Source organism: Erythrolamprus reginae, chromosome 13, assembly GCF_031021105.1.
Source record: "Erythrolamprus reginae isolate rEryReg1 chromosome 13, rEryReg1.hap1, whole genome shotgun sequence".
NCBI classification, from domain to species: domain Eukaryota; kingdom Metazoa; phylum Chordata; class Lepidosauria; order Squamata; family Dipsadidae; genus Erythrolamprus; species Erythrolamprus reginae.
The window spans coordinates 12,494,840-12,517,098 of NC_091962.1; the positions used below are offsets into that span (position 1 = coordinate 12,494,840).

The 22,259-nt window shown below is 44.1% G+C and overlaps 1 protein-coding gene across 4 annotated transcripts in view; it reads right to left on the bottom strand.

The window, feature by feature from the left end:
• The window catches only part of LOC139175245 (lysosomal acid glucosylceramidase-like), a 52,816-nt gene that overhangs the window by 15,717 nt on the left and 14,840 nt on the right, over window positions 1-22,259 (bottom strand). For all 4 annotated transcript variants that reach the window (XM_070766245.1, XM_070766244.1, XM_070766243.1 and 1 more), the window contains 5 exons: window positions 20,999-21,148; window positions 18,677-18,813; window positions 17,303-17,475; window positions 16,569-16,809; window positions 13,248-13,472 (listed from right to left, as the gene is read on the bottom strand). In XM_070766245.1, coding sequence (XP_070622346.1) covers window positions 13,248-13,472; window positions 16,569-16,809; window positions 17,303-17,475; window positions 18,677-18,813; window positions 20,999-21,148 — 926 coding nt within the window. The remainder of the gene's footprint in view (window positions 1-13,247; window positions 13,473-16,568; window positions 16,810-17,302; window positions 17,476-18,676; window positions 18,814-20,998; window positions 21,149-22,259) is intronic.

Sequence of the window (22,259 nt, forward strand, 5' to 3'; positions counted from 1 at the left end):
CAAAAAGACGTTCTAACTCTGTTATCCTTTGTTCCTTCCTTCCTTTCTTTCTTCCTTTCTTTCTTCCCTCCTTCCTTCCTTCCTTCTGCAAGGGGTTGGACAAGAAGATGTTCTAACTGTGTTATCCTTCCTTCGTTCCTTCCTTCCTTCCCTCCTTCCTTCCTTCTGCAAGGGGTTGGACAAGAAGACGTTCTAACTGTGTTATCCTTTGTTCCTTCCTTTCTTCCTTCCTTCCTTCCCTCCCTCCCTCATTCCTTCCTTACTTCCTTCCTTCTGCAAGGGGTTGGACAAGAAGACGTTCTAACTGTGTTATCCTTCCTTCCTTTGTTCCTTCCTTCCTTCCTTCCCTCCTTCCTTCCTTCCTTCCTTCCTTCTGCAAGGGGTTGGACAAGAAGACGTTCTAACTGTGTTATCCTTCCTTCCTTTGTTCCTTCCTTCCTTCCCTCCTTCCTTCCTTCCTTCCTTCTGCAAGGGGTTGGACAAGAAGACGTTCTAACTGTGTTATCCTTCCTTCCTTTGTTCCTTCCTTCCTTCCCTCCCTCCTTCCTTCCCTCCCTCCCTCCTTCCTTCCTTCCTTCCTTCCTTCTGCAAGGGGTTAGACAAGAAGATGTTCTAACTGTGTTATCCTTCCTTCCTTTGTTCCTTCCTTCCTTCCTTCCCTCCCTCCCTCCTTCCTTCCTTCCTTCCTTCCTTCTGCAAGGGGTTGGACAAGAAGACGTTCTAACTGTGTTATCCTTCCTTCCTTTGTTCCTTCCTTCCTTTGTTCCTTCCTTCCCTCCTTCCTTCCCTACCTCCTTCCTTCCTTCCTTCCTTCTGCAAGGGGTTGGACAAGAAGATGTTCTAAATGTGTTATCCTTCCTTCCTTTGTCCCTTCCTTCCCTCCTTCCCTCCTTCCTTCCTTCCTTCTGCAAGGGGTTGGACAAGAAGACGTTCTAACTCTGTTATCCTTTGTTCCTTCCTTCCTTTCTTTCTTCCTTTCTTTCTTCCCTCCTTCCTTCCTTCCTTCTGCAAGGGGATGGACAAGAAGACGTTCTAACTGTGTTATCCTTCCTTCCTTCCTTCCTTCCTTCCTTCCTTCTGCAAGGGGTTGGACAAGAAGACGTTCTAACTGTGTTATCCTTCCTTCCTTTGTTCCTTCTTTCCTTCCTTCCCTCCTTCCTTCCTTCCTTCTGCAAGGGGATGGACAAGAAGACGTTCTAACTGTGTTATCCTTCCTTCCCTCCTTCCTTCCCTCCTTCCTTCCTTCTGCAAGGGGTTGGACAAGAAGACGTTCTAACTGTGTTATCCTTTGTTCCTTCCTTTCTTCCTTCCTTCCTTCCCTCCCTCCTTCCTTCCTTCCCTCCTTCCTTCCTTCCTTCCTTCTGCAAGGGGTTAGACAAGAAGATGTTCTAACTGTGTTATCCTTCCTTCCTTTGTTCCTTCCTTCCTTCCTTCCTTCCCTCCTTCCTTCCTTCCTTCTGCAAGGGGTTGGACAAGAAGACGTTCTAACTGTGTTATCCTTCCTTCCTTTGTTCCTTCCTTCCTTTGTTCCTTCCTTCCCTCCTTTCTTCCCTACCTCCTTCCTTCCTTCTGCAATGGGTTGGACAAGAAGACATTCTAACTGTGTTATCCTTCCTTCCTTTGTTCCTTCCTTCCTTCCTTCCCTCCCTCCTTCCTTCCTTCCTTCCTTCTGCAAGGGTTTGGACAAGAAGACGTTCTAACTGTGTTATCCTTCCTTCCTTTGTTCCTTCCTTCCTTCCCTCCTTCCTTCCTTCCTTCCTTCTGCAAGGGGTTGGACAAGAAGACGTTCTAACTGTGTTATCCTTCCTTCCTTTGTTCCTTCCTTCCTTCCCTCCCTCCTTCCTTCCCTCCCTCCCTCCTTCCTTCCTTCCTTCCTTCCTTCTGCAAGGGGTTAGACAAGAAGATGTTCTAACTGTGTTATCCTTCCTTCCTTTGTTCCTTCCTTCCTTCCTTCCCTCCCTCCCTCCTTCCTTCCTTCCTTCCTTCCTTCTGCAAGGGGTTGGACAAGAAGACGTTCTAACTGTGTTATCCTTCCTTCCTTTGTTCCTTCCTTCCTTTGTTCCTTCCTTCCCTCCTTCCTTCCCTACCTCCTTCCTTCCTTCCTTCCTTCTGCAAGGGGTTGGACAAGAAGATGTTCTAAATGTGTTATCCTTCCTTCCTTTGTCCCTTCCTTCCCTCCTTCCCTCCTTCCTTCCTTCCTTCTGCAAGGGGTTGGACAAGAAGACGTTCTAACTCTGTTATCCTTTGTTCCTTCCTTCCTTTCTTTCTTCCTTTCTTTCTTCCCTCCTTCCTTCCTTCCTTCTGCAAGGGGATGGACAAGAAGACGTTCTAACTGTGTTATCCTTCCTTCCTTCCTTCCTTCCTTCCTTCCTTCTGCAAGGGGTTGGACAAGAAGACGTTCTAACTGTGTTATCCTTCCTTCCTTTGTTCCTTCTTTCCTTCCTTCCCTCCTTCCTTCCTTCCTTCTGCAAGGGGATGGACAAGAAGACGTTCTAACTGTGTTATCCTTCCTTCCCTCCTTCCTTCCCTCCTTCCTTCCTTCTGCAAGGGGTTGGACAAGAAGACGTTCTAACTGTGTTATCCTTTGTTCCTTCCTTTCTTCCTTCCTTCCTTCCCTCCCTCCTTCCTTCCTTCCCTCCTTCCTTCCTTCCTTCCTTCTGCAAGGGGTTAGACAAGAAGATGTTCTAACTGTGTTATCCTTCCTTCCTTTGTTCCTTCCTTCCTTCCTTCCTTCCCTCCTTCCTTCCTTCCTTCTGCAAGGGGTTGGACAAGAAGACGTTCTAACTGTGTTATCCTTCCTTCCTTTGTTCCTTCCTTCCTTTGTTCCTTCCTTCCCTCCTTTCTTCCCTACCTCCTTCCTTCCTTCTGCAATGGGTTGGACAAGAAGACATTCTAACTGTGTTATCCTTCCTTCCTTTGTTCCTTCCTTCCTTCCTTCCCTCCCTCCTTCCTTCCTTCCTTCCTTCTGCAAGGGTTTGGACAAGAAGACGTTCTAACTGTGTTATCCTTCCTTCCTTTGTTCCTTCCTTCCCTCCCTCCTTCCTTCGTTCCTTCCTTCCTTCTGCAAGCGGTTGGACAAGAAGACGTTCTTAGGATTAATATTAACAAACAAAACAATTACACTTAAAAAAGACAATTATGACAAATTATTGCAAGATACCAAAATTTTTTTCAGAGAAATGGAAAGACCTACAAATATCAATGTTAGGCAGAATATCTGTAATAAAAATGGATATTCTTCCCAAATTTTTATATCTTTTTCAGACCGCTCCGATTAACTTGGAACCAAATTTTTTTAAAGAAATCAATAAAATCATCTCCAAATTCATCTGGCAAAACAAAAGGCCAAGAATAAAATATGTGTATCTCCAAGATAATAGAATTAGAGGAGGCCTGGGGCTCCCGGGTCTAAAATTATACTATAAAGCGGCAAGCCTAATTTGGATAAAAGAGTGGATTAACTTAAAAAATAAGAGAATACTTGTATTAGAAGGTCATGACTTACAAACAGGCTGGCATGCGCATTTATGGAAAGATAAATTGCAAAAACAAACTATATTTGACAGGCACTTAATCCGTAAATCACTACTAAAAACCTGGTACGAAATTAAAAATAAACACTACGACAAAATTCCAAGATGGCTTTCCACTATGGAAGCCATCATCTACCCAAATTTGATCGACATAGCCAAAACCATCCAGTACAGAGACATATTACACCCAAACGGGCAACTCAAATCTAGACAAGAACTGGAAAGATTAAATCATAAAATGGATTGGTGGACATACGCCCAAATAGAATCCAGATTTAAAAAAGACAATCAAACACCCGGTATTCAAAAATCTATGAACCCATTAGATAAGATTCTGATAGGAAATGAAAACAAACAAATAAGCAGAATATACCAAATACTTTTAGAACAGGAAAGAATAAAAGATACGACCAAAACACCAATGATAGCGTGGGAAAAAAAATCTGCAACACGCCATCCATATTGCCGACTGGGAAAGAACATGGATCACAATATCCAAAATAACCCTTTCGGCAGCATATAAGGAAAACTATTACAAATTATTCTACAGATGGTACCTCCCACCGGCGAGATTAGCAAAGATCCACCCAACATTATCAGACTCGTGTTGGAAGTGTAAAAAGGAAAGAGGTACGTTTTTCCATATGTGGTGGTCCTGCCCCTTGATACAAAAAATTTGGACAATAACTCATACTTGGCTCACAGAGATTACGAAAGAGGAAATAGAACTCACACCGGAAGCTATGCTTTTAGGAGTTTGGAGAAAACATTATTCAAAACAAACAATGCTCCTCACAACACATATAAACACCGCCACGAGAATTGCGATAGCACAACTCTGGAAAAGTGATCAGATACCAACGGAAGATTTAATTATAGATAAGATATATGCATGTGTAGAGATGGACGAATTCACGAACTCAATTAAGGGAAATAAAATAATAGAATCAAAAAGAACATGGCAAAAATGGCATGAATGGGTTCAAAAGAGAACATAAAAGCAACATAATATGAAACAACAGTACAATTGAAACGACCTACAGTTACCGTGTATAATTAATGAACATAATAGATTTTAGAATTTAAAAATATAAAATACAATGTATATAATGAAATGAAACCGGTCAAAACTTACTGTCAGAATGTTAACTGAGAATATGTATAATCTGTAATTCAAAATAATATGTGATGGGAATGATATAAGAAAAATTAATAAAGAGATTTTAAAAAAAGAAAAAAAAGAAGACGTTCTAACTGTGTTATCCTTCCTTCCTTTGTTCCTTCCTTCCCTCCTTCCTTCCTTCCTTCCTTCCTTCCTTCTGCAAGGGGTTGGACAAAAAGACGTTCTAACTCTGTTATCCCTTGTTCCTTTCTTTCTTTCTTTCTTTCTTTCTTTCTTTCTTTCTTCCCTCCTTCCTTCCTTCCTTCTGCAAGGGGTTGAACAAGAAGATGTTCTAACTGTGTTATCCTTCCTTCCTTCCCTCCTTCCTTCCTTCCTTCCCTCCTTCCTTCCTTCTGCAAGGGGTTGGACAAAAAGACGTTCTAACTCTGTTATCCCTTGTTCCTTTCTTTCTTTCTTTCTTTCTTCCTTTCTTTCTTCCCTCCTTCCTTCCTTCCTTCTGCAAGGGGTTGGACAAGAAGACGTTCTAACTGTGTTATCCTTAGTTCCTTCCTTCCTTCCTTCCCTCCCTCCCTCCTCCCTTCCTTCCTCCCTTCCTTCCTTCCTTCCTTCCTTCTGCAAGGGGTTGGACAAGAAGACGTTCTAACTGTGTTATCCTTCCATCCTTTGTTCCTTCCTTCCCTCCCTCCTTCCTTCCTTCCTTCCCTCCTTCCTTCCTTCCATCTGCAAGGGGTTGGACAAGAAGACGTTCTAACTGTGTTATCCTTCCTTCCTTCCCTCCTTCCTTCCCTCCTTCCTTCCCTCCTTCCTTCCTTCCTTCTGCAAGGGGTTGGACAAGAAGACGTTCTAACTGTTATCCTTTGTTCCTTCCTTCCTTCCTTCCTTTCTTTCTTCCCTCCTTCCTTCCTTCCTTCTGCAAGGGGTTGGACAAGAAGACGTTCTAACTGTGTTATCCTTTGTTCCTTCCTACCTTCCTTCCTTCCTTCCTTCCCTCCCTCCTTCCTTCCTTCCTTCCTTCTGCAAGGGGTTGGACAAGAAGACGTTCTAACTGTGTTATCCTTCCTTCCTTCGTTCCTTCCTTCCCTCCTTCCTTCCTTCTGCAAGGGGTTGGACAAGAAGACGTTCTAACTGTTATCCTTTGTTCCTTCCTTCCTTCCCTCCTTCCTTCCTTCCTTCCTTCCTTCCTTCCTTCTGCAAGGGGTTGGACAAAAAGACGTTCTAACTGTGTTATCCTTCCTTCCTTTATTCCTTCCTTCCCTCCCTCCTTCCTTCCTTCCCTCCTTCCTTCCTTCCTTCTGCAAGGGGTTGGACAAGAAGACGTTCTAACTGTGTTATCCTTCCTTCCTTTGTTCCTTCCTTCCTTCCCTCCTTCCTTCCTTCCTTCCTTCTGCAAGGGGTTGGACAAGAAGACGTTCTAACTGTCTTATCCTTTGTTCCTTCCTTCCTTTCTTCCTTCATTCCTTCTGCAAGGGGTTGGACAAGAAGACGTTCTAACTGTGTTATCCTTCCCTCCTTCCTTCCTTCCTTCTGCAAGGGGTTGGACAAGAAAACGTTCTAACTGTGTTATCTTTCCTTCCTTTGTTCCTTCCTTCCTTCCTTCCCTCCTTCCTTCCTTCCTTCTGCAAGGGGTTGGACAAGAAGACGTTCTAACTGTGTTATTCTTTGTTCCTTCCTTCCTTCCTTCCCTCCTTCCTTCCTTCCTTCCTTCTGCAAGGGGTTGGACAAGAAGACGTTCTAACTGTGTTATCCTTTGTTCCTTCCTTTCTTTCTTCCTTCCTTCCCTCCTTCCTTCCTTCCTTCTTTCCTTCCTTCCATCCTTCCTTTCTTCCTTCTGCATTGGGTTGGACAAGAAGACGTTCTAACTGTGTTATCCTTCCTTCTTTTGTTCCTTCCTTCTTTCCTTCCTTCCCTCCTTCCTTCCTTCCTTCCCTCCTTCCTTCCTTCCTTCTGCAAGGGGTTGGACAAGAAGACGTTCTAACTGTGTTATCCTTTGTTCCTTCCTTCCTTTCTTTCTTCCTTCCTTCCTTCTGGAAAGGGTTGGACAAGAAGGCATTCTAACTGTGTTATCCTTTGTTCCTTTCTTTCTTTCTTCCTTCCCTCCCTCCTTCCTTCCTTCCTTCGTTCCTTCCTTCTGCAAGGGGTTGGACAAGAAGACGTTCTAACTGTGTTATCCTTCCTTCCTATGTTCCTTCCTTCCTTTATTCCTTCCTTCCTTCCTTCCTTCTTTCCTTCGTTCCTTCTGCATGGGGTTGGACAAGAAGACGTTCTAACTATGTTATCCTTCCTTCCCTCCTTCCTTCCTTCCTTCCTTCCCTCCTTCCTTCCTTCTGCAAGGGGTTGGACAAGAAGACGTTCTAACTGTGTTATCCTTTGTTCCTTCCTTCCTTCTGCAAGGGGTTGGACAAGAAGACGTTCTAACTGTGTTATCCTTCCTTCCCTCCTTCCTTCCTTCCTTCCTTCCCTCCTTCCTTCCTTCTGCAAGGGGTTGGACAAGAAGACGTTCTAACTGTGTTATCCTTTGTTCCTTCCTTCCTTCTGCAAGGGGTTGGACAAGAAGACGTTCTAACTGTGTTATCCTTCCTTTGTTCCTTCCTTCCTTCCCTCCTTCCTTCCTTCCTTCCTTCCTTCCTTCCTTCCTTCTGCAAGGGGTTGGACAAGAAGACGATCTAACTATGTTATCCTTCCTTCCTTTGTTCCTTCCTTCCTTCCTTCCCTCCTTCCTTCCTTCCTTCCTTCTGCAAGGGGATGGACAAGAAGACGTTCTAACTGTGTTATCCTTCCTTCCCTCCTTCCTTCCTTCCTTCCTTCCTTCCTTCCCTCCTTCCTTCCTTCTGCAAGGGGTTGGACAAGAAGACGTTCTAACTGTGTTATCCTTTGTTCCTTCCTTCCTTCTGCAAGGGGTTGGACAAGAAGACGTTCTAACTGTGTTATCCTTCCTTCCTTTGTTCCTTCCTTCCTTCCCTCCCTCCTTCCTTCCTTCCCTCCTTCCCTCCTTCCTTCCTTCCTTCCTTCCTTCCTTCTGCAAGGGGTTAGACAAGAAGATGTTCTAACTGTGTTATCCTTCCTTCCTTTGTTCCTTCCTTCCTTCCTTCCTTCCCTACCTCCCTCCTTCCTTCCTTCCTTCCTTCCTTCCTTCCTTCCTTCCTTCCTTCCTTCTGCAAGGGGTTGGACAAGAAGTCGTTCTAACTGTGTTATCCTTTGTTCCTTTGTTCCTTCTTTCCTTTCTTCCTTCCCTCCTTCCTTCCTTCCTTCTGCAAGGGGTTGGACAAGAAGTCGTTCTAACTGTGTTATTCTTTGTTCCTTCCTTCCTTCCTTTCTTTCTTCCTTCCTTCCTTCCTTCCCTCCTTCCTTCCTTCCTTCTGCAAGGTGTTGGACAAGAAGACATTCTAACTGTGTTATCCTTCGTTCCTTCCTTTGTTCCTTCTTTCCTTTGTTCCTTTCTTCCCTCCTTCCGTCCTTCCTTCCTTCTGCAAGGGGTTGGACAAGAAGACGTTCTAACTGTGTTATCCTTTGTTCCTTCCTTCCTTCCTTTCTTTCTTCCTTCCTTCCTTCCTTCCCTCCTTCCTTCCTTCTGCAAGGGGTTGGACAAGAAGACATTCTAACTGTGTTATCCTTCGTTCCTTCCTTTGTTCCTTCTTTCCTTCATTCCTTCCCTCCTTCCTTCCTTTCTTCCCTCCCTCCTTCGTTCCTTCCCTCCTTCCTTCCTTCTGCAAGGGGTTGGACAAGAAGTCGTTCTAACTGTGTTATCCTTCCTTCCTTTGTTCCTTCCTTCGTTCCTTCCTTTCTTTCTTCCTTCCTTCCTTCCCTCCTTCCTTCCTTCCTTCCTTCTGCAAGGGGTTGGACAAGAAGACGTTCTAACTGTGTTATCCTTTGTTCCTTCCTTCCTTTCTTTCTTCCTTTCTTTCTTCCCTCCTTCCTTCCTTCCTTCTTTCCTTCCATCCTTCCATCCTTCCATCCTTCCTTCCTTCCTTCCGCATGGGGTTGGACAAGAAGACGTTCTAACTGTGTTATCCTTCCTTCCTTTGTTCCTTCCTTCTTTCCTTCCCTCCTTCCTTCCTTCCGTCCTTCCCTCCCTCCCTCCTTCCTTCCTTCCTTCTGCAAGGGGTTGGACAAGAAGACGTTCTAACTGTGTTATCCTTTGTTCCTTCCTTCCTTTCTTTCTTCCTTCCTTCCTTCCCTCCCTCCTTCCTTCCTTCTGCAAGGGGTTGGAGAAGAAGACGTTCTAACTGTGTTATCCTTCCTTCCTTTGTTCCTTCCTTCCTTTATTCTTTCCTTCGTTCCTTCTTTCCTTCCTTCCTTCCTTCTGCAAGGGGTTGGACAAGAAGACGTTCTAACTATGTTATCCTTTGTTCCTTCCTTTCTTCCTTCCTTCCTTCCTTCCTTCCTTCTGCAAGGGGTTGGAAAAGAATATGTTCTAACTGTGTTGTCCTTTGTTCCTTCCTTCCTTTCTTTCTTCCTTCTTTCCTTCCCTCCTTCCTTCCTTCCTTCTGCAAGGGGTTGGACAAGAAGACGTTCTAACTGTGTTATCCTTCGTTCCTTCCTTTGTTCCTTCTTTCCTCGTTCCTTCCCTCTTTCCTTCCTTTCTTCCCTCCCTCCTTCGTTCCTTCCCTCCTTCGTTCCTTCCTTCCTTCTGCAAGGGGTTGGACAAGAAGACGTTCTAACTGTGTTATCCTTCGTTCCTTCCTTTGTTCCTTCTTTCCTTTGTTCCTTCCTTCCTTCCTTCCTTCTGCAAGGGGTTGGACAAGAAGTCGTTCTGTGTTATCCTTCCTTCCTTTGTTCCTTCCTTCGTTCCTTCCTTCCTTCGTTCCTTCCCTCCTTCCTTCCTTCCTTCCTTCTGCAAGGGGTTGGACAAAAAGACATTCTAACTGTGTTATCCTTCGTTCCTTCCTTCGTTCCTTCCCTCCTTCCTTCCTTTCTTCCCTCCCTCCTTCGTTCCTTCCCTCCTTCGTTCCTTCCTTCTGCTACGGGTTGGACAAGAAGTCGTTCTAACTGTGTTATCCTTCCTTTCTTTGTTCCTTCCTTCGTTCCTTCTTTCCTTCTGCAAGGAGTTGGACAAGAAGACGTTCTAACTGTGTTATCCTTTGTTCCTTCCTTCCTTTCTTTCTTCCCTCCTTCCTTCTTTCCTTCTGCAAGGGGTTGGACAAGAAGTCGTTCTAACTGTGTTATCCCTCGTTCCTTCCTTTGTTCCTTCTTTCCTTTCTTCCTTCCTTCCTTTCTTCCCTCCTTCCTTCCTTCCTTCCTTCTGCAAGGGGTTGGACAAGAAGTCGTTCTAACTGTGTTATCCTTCGTTCCTTCTTTCCTTCCTTCCTTCCTTCCCTCCTTCCTTCCTTCCTTCCTTCTGCAAGGGGTTGGACAAGAAGACGTTCTAAGTGTGTTATCCTTAGTTCCTTCCTTTGTTCCTTCTTTCCTTTGTTCCTTCCCTCCTTCGTTCCTTCCTTTCTTCCCTCCCTCCTTCGTTCCTTCCTTCCTTCTGCAACGGGTTGGACAAGAAGTCGTTCTGTGTTATCCTTCCTTCCTTTGTTCCTTCCTTCGTTCCTTCTTTCCTTCCCTCCTTCCTTCCTTCCTTCTGCAAGGGTTTGGACAAAAAGACGTTCTAACTGTGTTATCCTTCGTTCCTTCCTTTGTTCCTTCTTTCCTTTCTTCCTTCCTTTCTTCCCTCCCTCCTTCGTTCCTTACCTCCTTCGTTCCTTCCTTCCTTCTGCAAGGGGTTGGACAAGAAGACGTTCTAACTGTGTTATCCTTTGTTCCTTCCTTTCTTTCTTCCTTCCCTCCTTCCTTCCTTCTGCAAGGGGTTGGACAAGAAGTCGTTCTAACTGTGTTATCCTTTGTTCATTCCTTTCTTCGTTCCTTCTTTCCTTCCCTCCTTCCTTCCTTCCTTCTGCAAGGGGTTGTACAAAAAGACTTTCTAACTGTGTTATCCTTCATTCCTTCCTTTGTTCCTTCTTTCCTTTGTTCCTTCCTTCCTTTCTTCCCTCCTTCCTTCCTTCCTTCTGCAAGGGGTTGGACAAGAAGATGTTCTAACTGTGTTATCGTTCCTTCCTTCCTTCCTTCCTTCCTTCCTTCCTTCCTTCCTTCCTTCCTTCTGCAAGGGGTTGGACAAGAAGACGTTCTAACTGTGTTATCCTTCCTTCCTTTGTTCCTTCCTTATTTCCTTTCTTCCTTCCTTTCTTCCCTCCCTCCTTCCTTCCTTCCTTCCTTCTGCAAGGGGTTGGACAAGAAGACGTTCTATCTGTGTTATCCTTTGTTCCTTCCTTTGTTCCTTCCTTCCTTCCTTCCTTTCTTCCCTCCCTCCTTCGTTCCTTCCCTCCTTCGTTCATTCCTTCCTTCTGCAAGGGGTTGGACAAGAAGTCGTTCTGTGTTATCCTTCCTTCCTTTGTTCCTTCCTTCGTTCCTTCCTTCGTTCCTTCCCTCCTTCCTTCCTTCTGCAAGGGGTTGGACAAAAAGACGTTCTAACTGTGTTATCCTTCGTTCCTTCCTTCGTTCCTTCCCTCCTTCCTTCCTTTCTTCCCTCCCTCCTTCGTTCCTTCCCTCCTTCGTTCCTTCCTTCTGCTACGGGTTGGGCAAGAAGTCGTTCTAACTGTGTTATCCTTCCTTTCTTTGTTCCTTCCTTCGTTCCTTCTTTCCTTCTGCAAGGAGTTGGACAAGAAGACGTTCTAACTGTGTTATCCTTTGTTCCTTCCTTCCTTTCTTTCTTCCCTCCTTCCTTCCTTCCTTCTGCAAGGGGTTGGACAAGAAGTCGTTCTAACTGTGTTATCCCTCGTTCCTTCCTTTGTTCCTTCTTTCCTTTCTTCCTTCCTTCCTTTCTTCCCTCCTTCCTTCCTTCCTTCTGCAAGGGGTTGGACAAGAAGTCGTTCTAACTGTGTTATCCTTCGTTCCTTCTTTCCTTTCTTCCTTCCTTTCTTCCCTCCTTCCTTCCTTCCTTCCTTCTGCAAGGGGTTGGACAAGAAGACGTTCTAAGTGTGTTATCCTTCGTTCCTTCCTTTGTTCATTCTTTCCTTTGTTCCTTCCCTCCTTCCTTCCTTCCTTTCTTCCCTCCCTCCTTCGTTCCTTCCTTCCTTCTGCAAGGGGTTGGACAAGAAGTCGTTCTGTGTTATCCTTCCTTCCTTTGTTCCTTCCTTCGTTCCTTCTTTCCTTCCCTCCTTCCTTCCTTCCTTCCTTCTGCAAGGGGTTGGACAAAAAGACGTTCTAACTGTGTTATCCTTCGTTCCTTCCTTTGTTCCTTCTTTCCTTTCTTCCTTCCTTTCTTCCCTCCCTCCTTCGTTCCTTACCTCCTTCGTTCCTTCCTTCCTTCTGCAAGGGGTTGGAAAAGAAGACGTTCTAACTGTGTTATCCTTTGTTCCTTCCTTCCTTTCTTTCTTCCTTCCCTCCTTCCTTCCTCCCTTCCTTCTGCAAGGGGTTGGACAAGAAGTCGTTCTAACTGTGTTATCCTTTGTTCCTTCCTTCCTTCGTTCCTTCTTTCCTTCCCTCCTTCCTTCCTTCCTTCCTTCCTTCTGCAAGGGGTTGTACAAAAAGACTTTCTAACTGTGTTATCCTTCCTTCCTTTGTTCCTTCTTTCCTTTCTTCCTTCCTTTCTTCCCTCCTTCCTTCCTTCCTTCTGCAAGGGGTTGGACAAGAAGACGTTCTAACTGTGTTATCGTTCCTTCCTTCCTTCCTTCCTTCCTTCCTTCCTTCCTTCCTTCCTTCTGCAAGGGGTTGGACAAGAAGACTGTGTTATCCTTTGTTCCTTCCTTTGTTCCTTCCTTCCTTCCTTTCTTCCCTCCCTCCTTCGTTCCTTCCCTCCTTCGTTCCTTCCTTCCTTCTGCAAGCGGTTGGACAAGAAGTCGTTCTAACTGTGTTATCCTTCCTTCCTTTGTTCCTTCCTTCTTTCCTTCCCTCCTTCCTTCCTTCCTTCTGCAAGGGGTTGGACAAGAAGACATTCTAACTGTGTTATCCTTCCTTCCTTTGTTCCTTCCTTCTTTCCTTCCCTCCTTCCTTCCTTCCTTCCTTCCTTCCCTCCCTCCTTCCTTCCTTCCTTCTGCAAGGGGTTGGACAAGAAGACGTTCTAACTGTGTTATCCTTTGTTCCTTCCTTCCTTTCTTTCTTTCTTCCTTCCTTCCTTCCTTCCCTCCCTCCCTCCCTCCTTCCTTCCTTCCTTCCTTCTGCAAGGGGTTGGAGAAGAAGACGTTCTAACTGTGTTATCCTTCCTTCCTTTGTTCCTTCCTTCCTTCCTTCCTTTATTCTTTCCTTCGTTCCTTCTTTCCTTCCTTCCTTCCTTCCTTCTGCAAGGGGTTGGACAAGAAGACATTCTAACTGTGTTATTCTTCCTTCCTTCCTCCCTCCCTCCCTCCCTCCCTCCCTCCCTTCCTTCCTTCCTTCTTGAACAGGGGGGTTGCACTAGAAGACCTCCAAGGTCCCTTCCAACTCTGTTATTCTGTTATCCTCAAGCCCACCCCTCTTTAAGGCAGAGTTTTGCTTTACCGGCTCAACTTCCCAAAGACTCTACCACCCCGTAATTGAAAAGAATGAGAAACTTCAAGGACATTTTGACGTCCATCCCTGCCTTCTTTTATCATCAAAGAGTTCAATTTTTGGTCGGTAACAAGGGGTCACCTTACCGTCAGGATACTGCTGCTGTACGTGGTCCCTCTCTCCCAGCTTCCCAGCGCAAGGTTCACATCCTTGTCTTGATACCCATTGCAAGCTTCCGTGTAGAGCAGAAAGTAATCGGGGTAGAGGCGATGGGTAATGTCTAGAGTAAGTCCCACTGGGGTGTACCGGTCAAAGTACCAATGGAGGCCAATGCCGGACACGAAAGCCCGCGCGGTACTATTGCCCAGCACCTGTCAGGGGACAGAAGGAAGGAAGAGGAGCCTCAATACGGACACTCCTTGACTTACAATAGCCCATTTAAAGACCGTGTAAATTTACAACAGCTCTGGGGAACAATGACCATCAATCACCTTTATGACATTTGCAGCTTCCGCAGGATTCCGTGATCAAAACTGGCCACCAAAATGATAAAAAGTGTAATAATTGCTTATATGTGGGGGTAAGAGATATACATTATTTTTCTGAATATTTGTTAGGAATTCAGGGCAGGAATTGAGATTATTACTACTACTAGAATTGTATAAGCCGAAAAACGAAAAATGTATTAGTCATAAGAATTGGAGAAACGAAGAATTGGAGAGAATTAGTACAAAATATAAAAATGAGAAGTTAGGGAACAGATGGTTGCTAGATGGAAAAACTGAATAATGAAAAAGGAAAGAGAAGGAGAACGTGAGAAAATATTATTTGACTGAAAGAGTCGTAGATGCTTGGAACAAACTTCCAGCAGACGTGGTTGGTAAATAAATAGTAATTGAATTTAAAAATGCCTGGGATAAACATAGATCCATCCTTACATAAAATACAGGAAATATAGTAGAAGGGCAGACTAGATGGACCAGGAGGTCTTTTTCTGCCGTCAATCTTCTAGGTTTCTATGTTTTTATGAGAACAAAAAGAGGGCTAAAACAGAGGAATAAATAAGAGGGGGGGGGAATGAGTAAAAAACGATATTAAAAGGACAGGAATGTGGTAGAATTATGAGAAAGGTTAGACTTGAACGACAACTACAAGATATTATGTGTGAAAATCAGAAATGAAAATGAATTGTAGTTATTGGACTGTAATTATAATTATAAATTGTAATTATAGGAGCTGGGGTGGCGACAGTGGTTAGAGTGTAGCACTGTAGGCTACTTCAGTTAACAGCTAGCTGTAGTTCAGGAGTTCAAATCTCACCACCGGCTCAAGGTTGACTCAGCCTTCCATCCTTCCGAGGTGGGTCAAATGAGGACCCAGATTGTTGGGGGCAAGAGGCTGATTCTGTAAACTGAGAGGGCTGTAAAAGCACTATGAAGCGGTATATAAGTCTAAAATGCTATTGCTATTCCTTCCTTCCTTCCATCCTTCCTTCCTTCCTTCCATCCATCCTTCCTTCCTCCCTCCCTCCCATCCATCCTTCCATCCTTCTGTCCGTCCTTCCTTCCGTCCTCCCTCCCATCCTTCCTTCCTTCCGTCCTTCCTTCCATCCTTCCTCCCTCCTTCCCTCCCTCCCTCCCATCCATCCTTCCATCCATCCATCCATCCATCCATCCTTCCTTCCATCCTTCCTTCTGTCCTTCCCTCCCTCCCTCCCATCCTTCCTTCCTTCCATCCATCCATCCTTTCCTTCCATCCATCCATCCTTTCCTTCCTTCCTTCGTTCCGTCCTCCCTCCCTCCCATCCATCCTTCCTTCCATCCATCCATCTATCCATCCTTCCTTCCGTCCTTCCTCCCCCCCTCCCACCCTTCCTTCCTTCCTTCCGAGGTGGGTCAAATGAGGACCCAGATTGTTGGGGGCAAGAGGTTGATTCTGTAAACCACTTAGAGAGGGTTGTAAAAGCAGTATGAAGCAGTATATAAGTCTAAAATGCTATTGCTATTAACAAGAATATTGTTATGATTATTGGCATTGATATGAGTGAAACCCAGAAAACAAACCATTCACCGAACGATGACTCTAAAGTGTGCAATAGGGTTGATATTCCTGGAGGGGTCTGTAATATGGTAAATGATTTAGCTTTACTAGATAAATGGTCAAAGCAATGGAAACTGCAGTTGAATGTTTCCAAATGTAAAATAATGCACTTGGGTAAAAGGAATCCTCAATCTGAGTATGCATTGGCAGTTCTGTGTTAGCAAAAACTTCAGAAGAAAAGGATTTAGGGGTAATGATTTCTGACCGTCTCAAAATGGGTGAGCTGTGTGGTCGGGCGGTAGGGAAAGCAAGTAGGATGCTTGGCTGCATAGCTAGAGATATAACAAACAGGAAGAGGGAGATTGTGATCCCCTTATATAGAGCGCTGGTGAGACCACATTTGGAATACTGTGTTCAGTTCTGGAGACATGACCTACAAAAAGATATTGACAAAATTGAACGGGTCCAAAGATGGGCTACAGGAATGGTGGAAGGTCTTAAGCATAAAACGTATCAGGAAAGACTTAATGAACTCAATCTGTGTAGTCTGGAGGACAGAAGGAAAAGGGGGGCATGATCGAAACATTTAAATATGTCAAAGGGTTAAATAAGGTCCAGGAGGTAAGTGTTTTTAATAGGAAAGTGAACACAAGAACAAGGGGCCACAATCTGAAGTTAGTTGGGGGAAAGATCAAAGGCAACATGAGAAAATATTATTTCACTGAAAGAGTAGTAGGTCCTTGGAACAAACTTCCAGCAGACGTGGTAGATAAATCCACAGTAACTGAGTTTAAACATGCCTGGGATAAACATATATCCATTGTAAGATAAAATACAGGAAATAGTATAAGGGCAGACTAGATGGACCATGAGGTCTTTTTCTGCCGTCAGTCTTCTATGTTTCTATGTTTCTATGTAACGAGAGGTATAAAAATAAAAAATCATGGAGAAGGAAAGAAACAAAGAGGGCTTAAATAGAGAAGGAAATAAGAGTATAAAGGGATATTAAAAGGATAGGAATGTGGTAGAGTTATGAGAAAGGTTACACTTGAAGGAGGTCCACTAGGCATCATGTATTAAAATTAGAAATGAATTGGAATTATATAATTGTTATGATTATTTGCATTGATGTGAATGAAACCCAGAAAACAAACCATTCAAAAAATGAGATGTGTAAAAATATTATTTTTTTAAAAAAAAGCAACCGCCATGCGCAGGTAATATACAGGTAATTACGGCCACAATTGAGCCTCAGATGTCCATTGCTAAGTGAAACATGAATGAAGCGAATGTCCCCCACCCCTTGGTTATGTGACTCACTGCAGTGGCAAAAGTGACTCACGCGGTTGTTAGGTGACACCAACGTTCACTAAATACCTACGGTTGTAAAGTCCAGGATTCCCCCACCGTACCGTAGATACACCCACCTGTTTGGCAAAAATCGGCAAGAGAAACCTCATATCGTCCAGGATCAACAGGTGGACGTTGGTGTGACAGCTGGCGTGAAGGGCGGGCCCCAAATCTCGAATGATAAAGTTGCGCTGATGTCGCGGCGAGAAATAATTGCAAGGAAATTTTTCCCAGGGGGCGATGAAGCCACTGACGGGTTCGTTCTGAGTGCTGAGCGCCCAGAAAGTAATATTGTTTTTGGCGTACTCTTCCAAGAACCTAAATTCCAAAATCAGAACGTTGGAATAATGTTAGTTTGAGCGTGGCCGTATCTTTGCGTGGGAAACAAAGTATTTCACGCCCCTGGTATTTTCCTATATTCCTGATAGTTAGAATCATGAATCGGTGGAACGACTTGCCTCCAGAAGTTGTGAATCGTCCAACACTGGAAGATTTTAAGGAGAGGCCGTTTGTCTAAAATTGTAAAGAGTTGGACTAGAAGACCTCCCCCCCCCAAGGCCCCTTCCAATTCTGTTATTCTATTCTATTCCATTCCATTCTATTAATTCTATTTTCATTCTATTCTATTCTATTCTTTACTCTTCTATTTATTCTTCTTCCTCTTCCCTCTTCCATTCCATTCTATTCCATTCTTCCTCTTCCATTTTATTCTACTCTATTCTATTTTTCTTATTCCATTCCACTCCACCCCACCCCACCCCACTGCTAAGAGCAATTCCTAAACCAGATGAGGTTGAAAAATGGTTATCACCTGATAAGATAGTGAGCCCAGGCCTTGTGGTAGATGTCCCCTGGTTTTCCTTTTAACCTGGATTTCCCCTCAACTTTGTTGTTGACCCTCAGCCAGGCGGGGCTGCTCCAGGGGCTGCCGACCAGTGAGAGGGGTCTCTTGGCATGGGCCCTGATCCGATGGAAGAGGGGGATCTGTGGAGAGAAACCACAGCTGTCTCTCGGGGTGGCCTGATCAACACTCAACCAGAGCGTTCACATGATCGTTAGGTCTCATTGACTTTGACCTTGTTAATCCTGGCACTCTGCAGGTTGTCCTCCAGTTATGACCGCTATGGAACCTGTCCATTACAGTCATTAAGTTGAAGCAGTCATAAAAACGGTTACCAACTGTTCTGTCGGGCTCTCTGGTAGACTCCTCCCAAAAATTCACAGGTACAAATTTAAGACACACACATGTTTGAAAATTCAAAACAATGTTCTTTATAATGAAAATTCACTTAAACCAAGCCCTCTTTTGTTATAGCACAGAGCACATGTCTCCAAACAAACTGGCAATTTGTACAAGTCCCTTATCAGTTCTGTGAGACTTAGCTTGCAGCTGTGAGGCAATTCACAGTCCTTCTTCTTTCACAAAGTGACACACACTTTGCTCTGGTTTAGTTTCAAAGCGGGGAAAATCAGCACACAAAAGGTCCAAGTCAGTAAAGCAGTCACGAAACACAATGATCAGATAATCCTCCACAATGGCCAAACCCACAGGCTGCTATTTATAGCAGCCTCACTAATGACCACAGCCCCACCCAACCACAGGTGGCCTCATGTTCTTTGATAATAATCTCTCAGTTGTTGCTGCCTATGCATCGCTCTCCGCATGCGTGGCTGTATCATTAACTCTTGTTCTGAATCCAAGGAGGAGCTAGATAATTGATCTCCTTCTGAGCTGTCTGCCCCACTCTCCTCCTCCCTGTCACTCATGTCTTCTTGGTCAGAGGAGCCTTCATCAGCAGATTCCACGGGGGGGGGGGGCAAACAGGCCTGCAGCATGTGGATGTCTCCCCCACATCCACAGTCCTTGGGGCAGGAGCTGGGCCAGAGCTAACCACAACACCAACCCAACTGATCAGCATTTTTCCCAGTGGTTGTTAGGCAAGGAACCTCCTCCTCCTCCTCCCTCCCACCTTCTCATTTACTCCCTCAACCCTTCTCCCTTCTAACAGTGATGTTATTACCTAGTGTGGTAATGAAACATCCGCAAGCAAACCGCCAAGCTCGGAGAACACCAAGCTCCTCACAACTCTATTTGGCGTGCAGAGAGAGCGCTCCGACCACCGCACAGCAGAAACCGGCCTTCGACCGGTTTCAACCGTGAAACCGATCATCTAGCCGAACTCACCCTAAGGTTGGTGTCTTCGGGAGCCAGCTCAAAACACTTCAGTTCGAAGTCGTCCACACAGCGGTCATCGTAACTGTAGGGCCGCGTGGAAAAGTCGGAGCAGCCAATGGGCCAACGCAACATATTGTACTCAATTCCTGCAGAAGCGGAGAGAGAGAGAGAGAGAAATATTCCGGTCTTCTAATTTCCGCAATCGGGGAAAAAAAAGAAAAGGATACAAAATTTCACGTCCACCCAATAAAAATAAAAATAATGCCATCGATAGCATCTCATAAAGCTGGTTCTTCGTCAGTGGTCGCCTTATTCCTTCTCCCTCCCCATGCTATCTCTTTTTATGCTATACTTTTCGGTCGATCCATTCTCACTGCATTATATTTTCACAAGGAATTGCTCTCTTTTCATTCTCGAGCATTCCGCGGGTAAATCGAGTCGATTAAAAAAATTATAAAAGCATTGCAAACACATCTTATTATTTCTTATTTCCTAATTTCACCTTTTGCTAATACTACCGTAATGAAATTTATCGTAGTGATAGATTAAAAATGTAGTCGGTAGACACATATCTAGATATCTTCCTTTGCTTTCGATGTAACGGAAATGTAAAACGCAACAATGAATTGTGTGATTTATTATTGTAGAAACATAGAAACATAGAAGTCTGACGGCAGAAAAAGACCTCATGGTCCATCTAGTCTGCCCTTATACTATTTTCTGTATTTTATCTTAGGATGGATCTATGTTTATCCCAGGCATGTTTAAATTCAGTTACTGTGGATTTATCTACCACGTCTGCTGGAAGTTTGTTCCAAGGATCTACTACTCTTTCAGTAAAATAATATTTTCTCATGTTGCTTTTGATCTTTCCCCCAACTAACTTCAGATTGTGTCCCCTTGTTCTTGTGTTCACTTTCCTATTAAAAACACTTCCCTCCTGAACCTTATTTAACCCTTTAATATATTTAAATGTTTCGATCATGTCCCCCCTTTTCCTTCTGTCCTCCAGACTATACAGATTGAGTTCATGAAGTCTTTCCTGATACGTTTTATGCTTAAGACCTTCCACCATTCTTGTAGCCCGTCTTTGGACCTGTTCAATTTTGTCAATATCTTTTTGTAGGTGAGGTCTCCAGAACTGAACACAGTATTCCAAATGTGGTCTCACCAGCATTCTATATAGCGGGATCATAATCTCCCTCTTCCTGCTTGTTATACCTCTAGCTATGCAGCCAAGCATCCTACTTGCTTTCCCTACCGCCTGACTGCACTGTTCACCCATTTTGAGACTGTCAGAAATCATTACCCCTAAATCCTTTTCTTTTAAAGTATTTGCTAACACAGAACTGCCAATACAATACTCAGACTGAGGATTCCTTTTCCCCAAGTGCATTATTTTACATTTGGAAACATTAAACTGCAGTTTCCATTGCTTTGACCGTTTATCTAGTAAAGCTAAATCATTGTCTTTTCTATGTTTGCGTAGGGGTTTTCTTGTTCTTTTAAACTTCATTTTAAATTAACATTTCATTTTAATTGTAAAAAAAATTAAAAACCAGAACCTACTTTTTCCCCACAAAAGTTGCCATTCTGCCTTAAAAAACGTCAGCAATGTGCAGCAGCAGCCAAAAAAGCCAACTCAATCCTAAGCTGCATCAACAGAGGAATACGCTCCAAGACCAGGGAAGTACTAATACCACTCTACTATGCCCTGGTCAGACCCCACCTGGAGTACTGCATCCAATTCTGGTCACCTCACTACAAAAAAGACATCGAAACTCTGGAGAAGGTGCAAAAAAGAGCAACCAAAATGATTAGGGGACTCGAAACCAAGACTTACGAAGAGAGAATGAGAGAACTGGGCATGGACAGCCTAGAAAAAAGAAGGTCTAGAGGGGACATGATAGCAGTTTACAGATACTTGAGGGGTTGCCACGGTGAGGAGGGGGTCTCTTTATTCCCCAGGGCACCAGAGGGCCGGATGAGGAACAATGGTTGGAAGCTGACCAAGGAGAGATTCAACCTGGAAATAAGGAAGAACTTCCTGACGGTCAGAGCGATCAACCAATGGAACTGCCTGCCAGGGGAGGTGGTGAACTCCGCAACTCTGGACACCTTCAAGAGGAGATTGGACTTCCATTTGGCTGGGGTGCTGTAGGGTTTCCTGCTCAGGCAGGGGGTTGGACTCGATGACCTAACGGTCCCTTTAAACTCTATTAATTTTTTTTTTAAAAAAAAAAACCGTGCCGGTTTTCAGTCCTTGCTTTGAGAAAACTAGAGCCACAGTCTGCTAGCTTTCCCCGAGCTGCTAGTTTTTAATTTTCTCACCTTCTTCGGAAAAGTAAGACCGGAGAAGTTGGTTTTGGGCTTCATAAGACAAATTCAGGATGTTGATGGCCGCGACGTCAGTAAGTGCCCCACCGAAACCTTTGATGGATTGGTGCTGAACAGAAGGATCGTAGGTGTAGACAATCCCACCTGAGATGAAAGAATGAACAAAGGAAGGAAGAGACCTTGTAGGTCAACTAGTCCAACCCCCCAGATTTACCTTGTAGATTATTGTCAATTATTGCAAGTGATATGGAAAGCCTATCTTGTCATTAGATTGACCAAACAACCTGTTCCTCTGTTCTATCTAAGGTTAAAGGTTACTTGCTCTACTCTTTGTGTATCTAGGGTAAAGGTTACTTATTTATTCAGCTCTTCTATTGTTCTAGCTGAGAGCAAAAGGTTACACTAGGAATCATGCAGTCGCCTGCTTGCTTAATATTATTATTATTATTATTATTATTATTATTATTATTATTATTATTATTATTATTAATTGGATTTGTATGCCGCTCCTCTCCGTGATCTATCTGTATGCTGTATAGTTACTTGTTAGGTATCTGTGGACCAAGTCAATCATTGCAATTGTGTGCACAAGAAATTTGCTATAAAAAATAAACATAAGTCCAAGAACAGGAGGGCTTTTGAACACGGGGGCTGCTCAGCTAAGAGAGATTTCTTCCTAACTCGGAAAAGCTTTGCTCAAGAAATGATGTCTCTCTGTGTAGGTCATTGCCAGTTATTGCAATGATAGGCAAGCCTATCATCTCATTATTCTGAATTATTTAAGTTATACTATTTATGTACCTAGGGTAAAAGTTACTTGCTTATTCAACTCTTCTATTGTTCTAGCTAAAAGGTGAAGGTTAAACCGGCAATCATGGAATGCCCTCCGCGGATATGATAGGATTAAAACCTACATGCCTGGTCAAAGGTAACCTACTCCTTTTATTAGTTTAAGGAAATAATTATTCATTTAGGGCTCCATTTACTTAAAGAAATTAAAACTTTCCTGTTTGCCTACAGCAAAAATTAATTAGATACTCTTCTGTTTATTTGGTCATCCTGTCCTGACAGGATTATGCCTCTGTGCTATACGTTATATATTAACCACTTACCGTATTTTTCGCTCCATAAGACGCAGTTTTTTTCCTCCCAAAGTAGGATGAAAAATCAGCCTCGTCTTATGGAGCGAAGATGCAGGCAGGGAGGGGGGGGGGAGGCTGCGAACTCGGAAGCCTCCTCCTGCCTTGGGGCGCAA